Below are 9,526 nucleotides of genomic sequence, written 5' to 3' on the forward strand. Positions count from 1 at the left end.
AGCAGATATACAGTACTATTGTTTTTTTATTGTGAATTACACTTTCCGAATGCGTTAACACTTGAAATGCATGTAAAATGAATTAGAAAATACAGGTCTTATTTTCCAACAGATCCTTGATAATAAATTAGTTTGTGTGGATTATTGTGGGGCCATTACTACTGCATAGCTTAGTTCCAGTCCTTTGGTTGGCATGGTTACTCTATAACAATTCATTATATCAATATTATATAATCCTCTTACTCAGTAAAGAATTACAGTCCTTTGCACAACTTCCCCATTGTTCTTTTTTAATATGCACTTCTATCCAATACATTAGCACTATATTCACTTTACACACTGTAGAAGTCAAGGCATTTGGCAAAAAAAGAGGGAAGAAATAGGAGTGTTTTCTTATTAAAAAAGTTCTGGTCGGTCATTAAATAATAGCCTGTACATAAACATCTGTCCTCAGTGAGAATGAGAGGAGATGAAGAGAAGAGGACAGTCCCCAATAAAGCAGTGAGGTCCAAACGGACAAGTTGCAGGGAAGTTTGGTTGAGAAAGACTTCACTAGGGGTACTTTCAGCTCTACATAACCCTGTCATAACCAATGACATGTCACCTGTTAATAACAACCTGTTAATTAGGGTCCCAAATAGCAACCCATTTCCTATTTAGTGTACTACTGTTGTCCAGGGCCCTTGGGCTCTGTTTAAAGTAGTGCACTATATAGGAAATAGAGTGCCATTTGGGATGCAAACCATTGGCAACAGTATTCAGACTGACCCCAGCTGACTTGCTGGCAGGTAAACCAGGCAATCTAAACTGTTCGATCTGCAATAACAGAATTAAGTAACTTGTTACAAACTGTTCTGGTCTGACTCGTCACATTGTGTTTATGACTGGGGCTATGAAGGGAATGTCCTCTTCAGTTTAAACCACCTTTAATCCTGTACTGTCAGAAAACAGCTTAGACCACAGGTGTCTTGTCACATTTCTTTGAAACTGAAAGTACCCTTTTGGCAAATAAGAAACATTGAAAGAAAAAGAGAAAGTAAACCAACAATAGTTTCCAATCATGCGTGGCGTTAAGGATACTGAGGGAGAATTGTTTAAGTCTCTCTTTAATAAAACTAGAATAATGAGGAACAAAAATCGAAAGAAATGATTACAATTCAAGAAAAGTCCAGTCTGTTGTGTTGGCCCTCATGTCAGAGAGAAAGTTGATGACACCCCGTCTTATAACCAATCAACAATAAGCTACATGAGGGGTAAAATAAAATCTACCAAGAAACAAAACTAGGTTTGCAGAATCAAACCATTAAATAAGTCATTTTTGATTAAATGTGTAAGATGAATTATTCTCTAAAGTAACAAAGAACAGAATGACAAGTATTCTGTTTATACTTTACAAAGCGTGTTCCGATAGCATATCCTTTTCATTAGGGGTATTTCATCAATGTCTGTAGGAACAGAATAGATCTGCTAGGGTCACTCCAGAAACTCTCTCCAAGGCTTTAGGCAGCAGACTACTATCATTTCTTGGGCTGCTGGACCTCAAGTCCCAGACCGTTCAATAACACTCCACCTGTCCCAATGTCCTGTTGCTGTGGCCACCCCTCGTCTCAGCCCAACCTTTCCCATTGTCTCATGTCAGATAGCATGACTCCGTCTGAACTATTGGTCAAGCGACTAGCGTTTCATAGGAGTGACGCAACCTGTCAAAAGACAATGAACTTTTCCATCTCCCTCTTCTTCAACCTCTACTTGTTTATCTATCATTTCTCCCTGCTCAGGCGAGGAAGACCACAAAGACGATGAAGAACACGATGAGGACGAGGAAGATCTTGACCATGAGCCAGCGGTTGGAGGACACAGACTGGAAGTACTTGAGGATCTCCGTGTGAGCCATGTCCACGTTGAGCTGAGTGTCCTCCACGTTAGCATCAATCCTACATGGGAGAGGAAACACACATAGGGCTTGTGACACACACCGGGCGGTGCTCGAGCATCTCAATTTCTCCCCTCCTCCTCCCCTCTACACCGCATCTCTTTCTCCCTCAACTCCTCTTTCCCTCATCCACCTTGTTTCCCTGCTTCCCCATCATACTGCTCTCCCCCCCCCTCACCTCTGTACTGTCTCCTCCTGCTCCTTCACCATGTGAGCCAGCTGCTGAAAGATAGAGCCCAGCTCTACGATGGTGCTCTCAATGTTCTGCATGGTGTCTGCACGGCTCTGGATGTACGAGTCCTGCACCACAGAGAAACAGTATTATAGATTATAGTAACACTGACAGACACAATACAGGTGATAATAAAGTGTTTGTACCTGCTCATTAATGAGCTGGAGCTGTAGAGGATTAGACTGGTTGTCCATGTTGATGGCGACCTCAGCCCCCATACTCCTTGACTCATCCTGCATCAACACTGAACTCTCTGGCAGAGGAGAGAGAAACGATAGTCAGTTAGAAGGAAGAGAAAATAAAGTTCTGTGATTGGAATTCACAGAGACATTTGTGAAGTGATCTGGTGTAGGAATTAGAGGCTGAAGGTGAAGTAAACGTGGTGTGTTTTCTTACTGAAGTTGTTAGCGTGGAGAGGAGAAGAGACGTGATGCTGAGAGAACTGTTCTCTCCTGTTCTTCTGCTGCTTCAGGTTCTAGAGAAAGAGAAAATGAGAATGATATAGGCAACCTACAATTATGAGGATTTTATGAGGTTTAATGACAGAAAGTTCCAGAGTGACAGAACGTTCCAGTGAATCTTACCTCCGTTCTTACTTCTAGAACCGACTTGAAGTCATTGGACATAGACGCCAGTTTGGACTGCAACAAAACAAGGAGTTGTTGATTTTATAAAGCCTCAGGTTTCATATGGCTACATCATTTAACTCATCCACATCAGTTACATAACGCAGTAGAGAGGCACTGGCAGTCAGACCTGCAGGGAGATGACGATGGTGTTGGAATGGGTCTGGATGTGTCTGCCGCTGGGAGCTCCACGTGAACGGATCAGATCCTGCAGCTGGGCAATCTGCTTGTTCAGGCTGTTAATGTCCTGCGAGGGGAATAGTGGGAGACAGGCGGAGGGAGTCGAACAGGGCACAGCAGTGTAACACAGACTGCGTCCACTAAAACAGCTCGGTCTGTCACTTGCATAGAGATTCCACCTGACTGACTGGTCATCGTGTTTGCGATTTATAGTTCATAACGAGAAACAGCCGACTGCTTTTCCTGTATCGGTGTCAATTCAAAAGAAAAATCTCACCTGCTTGATGATGTAGGTTAACTCTTCAATCTCCACTGCCTTGTCATCAAATAGAGATCTTCTTTTAGCCACTGAAAAGGTCAAAACAGACATATCCAGAACTATAGAAAAACGCAGAGTTTTTCCAAATAGCTATTTGACTCATAAATATTGAAACATAAATATTGACATATACTTACATATAGTGAGTTTCTCTAGTTTAGCAAATGTATTACTCAAGTCCTTCCCTATTCTCCTGGAGAGGTTCAAAACAACACAAGATTGGTATCACAGTGATAGGCCTAAACATGAACACAGTGAAAAGAAACTGCTAGTGCATGTACATACGTGGAATGTAAAGTATGTCCTTCGGTAAAATGACAAGACAACAGAAAAGAACAGCCTACATTCCAAAGAGATCATGCAGAGCTACAATGTGATTCAAACACCATGGACAAACTAACAGCAACAACTGGCTATTTACTCAATTTCAAAATCAGACACAGGTGCAAACTACACCCCTGAGTGGATTAACTGTGTAATGTGAGCAAGTTGGCTGGCAGTGGGACTCACTTGGCCATGAGGGTGAAGTCACTGCGTTGCTTGAGAGCACTGAGGGCTGGCTTGGTGTGCTGAACACCATTCTGTAGAGAGAGAGAATGAGAAAGAGAGATTAAAAGAGACATCATCTGTGGAAGATTACAAGAGGGGGAATGAATAGGTTCCTCTATCTCCCATAGGTTATGTTTAGTATCCCCCAGCCTTGATCAGATGGCTATTTCAACATCACTGCCCTTGCCTCTCCCCAGTGGCGACCCGTCATTTAGTGCAGAGCCCCACCTGTTTGCATGCTGACATGGTCGCCAGGAGTACTGTGTTTCCTCCGACACATTGGTGTGGCTGGCTTCCGGGCTAAGCAGGCATTGTGTCAAGAAGCAGTGAGGCTTGACTGGGTTTAGAGGATGTATGGCTCTCGACCTTCGCCTGTCTCTCCCCAGTGAGACTTTCAAAATCATAGCTAGCAGTCATCACCATGAATCAAGTCGACAATCAAATCCTTTTCCATCCTTGTCTTATGAAAAGAAATTACAGATACAACGTCTCGGTGCTCATCGGCCATTGAACATAAACATTACACAAACAGACAACAAGTTGGAAGTCGCTAATTCAACAATGAGTGGTTTGGGAAGGAATCCGTGGCTAACTGAGTTCAAGACAACTGGGAACTCAGGGGAAAAACAAGTTTTGAACGGTGATTCAACTTGGAATTGTAAATCCAGCATCTTTCTCTTTGATGACAAAATTTGCCCATGAAGGACCGCTGCACCACTTTCATGTTCAAGCACATCACAACAACGTGAGTCCAAAAATGTCTTATACTGCTTCATAAATGATATAGGATACCAGAGATATATGTATTCTGTAGCTAATAAAGTAATACTAAGTGTATTTTTTATTTAACCTTTATTTAACCAGGTAAGCTTGTTGAGAACAAGTTCTCATTTGCAACTGCGACCTGGCCAAGATAAAGCATAGCAGTTCGAACCATACAACAACAGAGTTACACATGGAATGAACAAAACAGTCAATAACACAAATAAAAAATAAAGTCTATATACAGTGAGTGCAAATAAGGTCAAATAAGGGAGTTATAAGGCAATAAATAGGCCAAGGTGGCAAAGTAATTACAATATGGCAATTAAACACTGGAATGGTAGATGTGCAAAAGATGGATGTGCAAGTAGAGATACTGTGGTGCAACAGAAGCAAAATAAATAAATACAGTATGGGGATGAGGTAGATAGATGGGCTGTATACAGATGGGCTATGAACAGGTGCAGTGATCTGTGAGCTGCTTTGACAGCTGGTTCTTAAAGCTAGTGAGGGAGATGGGAATCTCCAGCTTCAGTGATTTTTGCAGTTTGTTCCAGTCAGTGGCAGCAGAAAACTGGAAGGAAAGGCGACCAAAGGAGGAATTGGCTTTGGGGGGGGTGACCAGTGAGATATACCTGCTGGAGCGTGTGCTACGAGTGGGTGCTGCTATGGTGACCAGCGAGCTGAGATAAGGCGGGGCTTTACCTAGGGCGGGGCTTTACCTAGCAGAGACTTGTAGATAACCTGTAGCCAGTGGGTTTGGCGACGAGTATGAAGCGAGGGCCAGCCAACGAGAGCGTACAGGTCGCAGTAGTGGTAGACTACATCCAGTTTGCTGAGTAGAGTGTTGGAGGCTATTTTATAGATGACATCGCCGAAGTCAAGGATCGGTAGGATGGTCAGTTTTACGAGGGTATGTTTGGCAGCATGAGTGAAGGAAGCTTTGTTGCGAAATAGGAAGCCGATTTTAGATTTAATTTTTGATTGGAGATGCTTAATGTGAGTCTGGAAGGAGAGTTTACAGTCTAGCCAGACACCTAGGTATTTGTAGTTATCCACGTATTCTAAGTCAGTGCCGTCCAGAGTAGTGATGCTGGATGGGCGGGCAGGTGCGGGCAATGATCGGTTGAATAGCATGCATTTAGTTTTATTTGCGTTTAAGAGCATTTGGAGGCCATGGAAGGAGAGTTGTATGGTATGTTGTGTAGTAAGCTGTTATTACCCCATGTGCCTCGCCCTAATAATTTGGTCTATTTTCACCAACGCGGTATTGTAAACACATCGTTCGCAGCCGGTGTGTGCCTGTTTGCTACAAACCTATTTAAGAGAAATGTAATCATTGAATATTGTAAGAACTTTCATTGTCTGTTTATATTCCACGTTCTGAATTCTGTCGCTGTACATTTCAAAAGTGCTTAACAAAGAGTTATATTGACTACGTCTGTCGTCTCTCGCTCATAAATTACGGATGGCCTCTTATCCGCTTGTCGTCCCCTACTGCCATAGTTTGCACATCTCAATTGTCAGTAGAAACCATATTTGTTTAAGCAAGTCAGCATTATCAGCTATGTTTTTTTAAAGGCAGTAAATGAGGCTGAATGAACTGTAGCAGTGGTAAGGTGTTGGGACTGCTGTTGGGGCAGCTTTATGTCCCAATATTAGAACAAGGAACAGATATAGCCCTTGGTTCTCTTCAGACCTGACTGGCCTTGACCAGCACAAAAACATCTTGTGGCGTACTGCATTAGCATCGAATATCCCCCGCAATATGCAACTTTTCAGGGAAGTTTGGAACCAACATACACAGGCAGATATGGAAAGCAAAAAGGCTAGCTTTTTAAAACAGAAATGTGCATCCTGTAGCACAAACTCCAAGCAGAAACTCCAAAGTCCATGGAGAATAAGAGCACCTCCTCCCAGCTGCCCACTGCACTGAGGCTAGGAAACACTGTCACCACTGATAAATCCAAAATAATTTGAGAATTTCAATAAGCATTTTTCTACAGCTGGCCATGCTTTCCACCTGGGTACCCCTACCCCGGTCAACAGCCCTGCACCCCCCACAACAACTTGCCCAAGCCTCCCCATTTCTCCTTCACCCAAATCCAGATGGCTGATGTTCTGAAAGAGCTGCAAAATCTGGACCAGTACAATCATCTGGGGAAGACAATCTGGACCCTCTCGTTCTAAAATTATCCGCTGCAATTGTTGCAACCCCTATTACTAGTCTGTTCAACCTCTCTTTCGTATCATCTGAGATCCCCAAAGATTGGAAAGCTGCTGCGGTCATCCCCCACTCCCAAAATGTTACAGACCTATATCTATCCTACCCTGCCTTTCTAAGGTCTTCGAAAGCCAAGTTAACAAACAGATCACCGACCATTTCGAATCCCACCATACCTTCTCCACTATGCAATCTGGTTTCCCGAGCTGGTCATGGGTGCACCTCAGCCACACTCAAGGTCCTAAAAAATATCATAACCGCCATCGATAAAAGACAATACTGTGCAGCCATATTCATTGACCTGGCCAAGGCTTTCGAATCTGTCAATCACCACATTCTTATCGGCAGACTCAACAGCCTTGGTTTCTCAAATGACTGCCTCACCTGGTTCACCAACTACTTCTCAGACAGAGTTCAATGTGTCAAATCAGAGGGCCTGTTGTCCGGACCTCTGGTAGTCTATGGGGGTGCCACAGGGTGCAATTCTCGGGCCAACTCTTTTCTCTGAATACATCAATGATGTCGCTCTTGCTGCTGGTGATTCTCTGATCCACTTCTACGCAGACAACACCATTCTGTATACTTCTGGCCCTTCTTTGGACACCATGTTAACTAATCTCCAGACAAGCTTCAATGCCATACAACCCTCCTCCCGCACCTGCATGCCCGTCCAGCATCACTACTCTGGACGGTTCTGACTACTAGAATATGTAGACAACTACAAATACCTAGGTGTCTGGTTAGACTAAACTCTCCTTCCAGACTCACTTTAAGCATCTCCAATCCAAAATTAAATCTAGAATCGGCTTCCTATTTCGCAATAAAGCCTCCTTCCCTCATGCTGCCTAACATACCCTTGTAAAACTGACTATTCTATCGATCCTTGACTTCGGCGACGTCATTTACAAAATAGCCTCTAACACTCCACTCAGCAAATTGGATGCAGTCTATCACAGTGCCATCCGTTTTGTCACCAAAGCCCCATATACTACCCACCATTGTGACCTGTATTCTCTCGTTTTCTGGCCCTCGCTTCATATTCGTCGCCAAACCCACTAGCTCCGGGTTATCTATAAGTCTTTGCTAGGTAAAGCCCTGCCTTAGCAAAGCCAATTCCTCCTTTGGCCGCCTTTCCTTCCAGTTCTCTGCTGCCAATGACTGGAACAAATTGCAACAACAACAAAAAATCACTTAAGCTGGAGACTCATATCTCCCTCACTAAGTTTAAGCATCAGCTGTTAGAGCAGCTTACAGATCATTGTACCTGTACATAGCCCATCTGTAAATAGCCCATCCAACTACCTCATATTGTTTTTTGCTTTGCACCCCAGTATCTCTACTTGCACATTCATCTACTGCACATCTATCACTCCAGTATTTAATTGCTATATTGTAATTACTTCGCCACTATGGCCTATTTATTCCCTTACCTCCCTAATCTTACCTCATTTGCGCACACTGTATATAGACTTTTCTATTGTGTTATCGACTGTACGTTTGTTTATTCCATGTGTAACTCTGTGTTGTTGCTTGTGTCACACTGCTTTGCTTTTTCTTGGCAAGGTCGCAGTTGTAAATGAGAACTTGTTCTCAACTGGTCTACCTGGGTAAATAAAGGTGAAGAGAAAAAAATAAAAAAAATAATAATGATGATGTAGGCCCTAACAGTTTGTGGGCACAGTTTGTCACCGTTATAGTGCAGTTAATGTATTGTTTAGTGTTGTGGCTTTGCTGGCATGCACCCCCCCAAAAAAAATGCCCCACCAAGATTTACATGCTAAAATCGCCACTGCCTCTCCCATACCTACATACCTGTCTGCTCTGTAGGGATTTGCAGGCGGACTGGAACTCGTTGGTTCGATCCCTGCACGTCATCCTGCCGCCTGTATATCACCAGCCTGCACTGGGCACGCCAAGGAGGAAGGGTCTGACGTCTGAAAGATATCGGTAGTGTACTATAGACCGGTCCGTGCTCCGTGGAAACAGTCACTACACCTCCTGATGTCAACTCTTAACTCCGAGGCGTCAATCCGTGTCCAATGATGCACACGGGCATTCTCAATGCATCTGTAATATGATAGGAGTAACATAACCAAATAATTTCAAGTGACAGTTTGCTAGGTTGTCGGGCCCCGGGCTACCCATCTAGTTACCAATACGTTATCTCAGTTTCCCCGAACAAATCGGAGCTTTGCCAATTTGTTTAGCAATCAAACCTCCCCACCGTCATTTATGTGCCTAGCTAGTAATAAGTAAGCTAATGTTAGCAAATCCATCATTACCACGGCAACACAAACAAACGAAATGCTACCATACAGCTTAGTGATGAAATATAAAATTATAGCTAGCTAGATAACTGTTGTCATTTAAATGTTCTTAGGTACTGAGCTATTTAGTTATGCCAAGCTACCTAAGTTAACTAACTAACGTTAGCTAGTTTTAAAGAGCCGACTCCATCACAGCTGATTTTTAGTTTACCCTAGAGATGTGGCTTGAATGTTTTGTTTGAATAAAGAAAACTCTCATCACAACATATATATATATATATTTGACATATATATAGGTTCCCTCGATAAACGTGATCAGTTTCAACTTACTATTAGCAAAATTCCACATGAATTCACAGATCGTACTATGTTTTTACCAAGCCGGGAATGAAAGTTTGAATCCGGGTCATTTCCGGATACTGACGTCATCGCCA

The 9,526-nt window shown here is 43.1% G+C and overlaps 1 protein-coding gene across 1 annotated transcript; it reads right to left on the reverse strand.

The window, feature by feature from the left end:
- Positions 1-273: 273 nt before the first annotated feature.
- LOC135526603 (syntaxin-5-like) lies at positions 274-9,526 on the reverse strand. The gene is made up of 11 exons (XM_064955114.1): positions 9,423-9,526; positions 8,638-8,892; positions 3,801-3,871; positions 3,428-3,483; positions 3,249-3,319; positions 2,922-3,038; positions 2,750-2,806; positions 2,562-2,640; positions 2,312-2,418; positions 2,112-2,233; positions 274-1,934 (listed from the first exon to the last, which is right to left on the reverse strand). Exons 2-11 carry the CDS (start codon positions 8,698-8,700, stop codon positions 1,775-1,777), a joined length of 903 nt encoding a protein of 300 aa, XP_064811186.1. The 5' UTR covers positions 8,701-8,892; positions 9,423-9,526; the 3' UTR covers positions 274-1,774.

This window comes from Oncorhynchus masou, chromosome 32, assembly GCF_036934945.1.
Source record: "Oncorhynchus masou masou isolate Uvic2021 chromosome 32, UVic_Omas_1.1, whole genome shotgun sequence".
Lineage (NCBI taxonomy): Eukaryota > Metazoa > Chordata > Actinopteri > Salmoniformes > Salmonidae > Oncorhynchus > Oncorhynchus masou.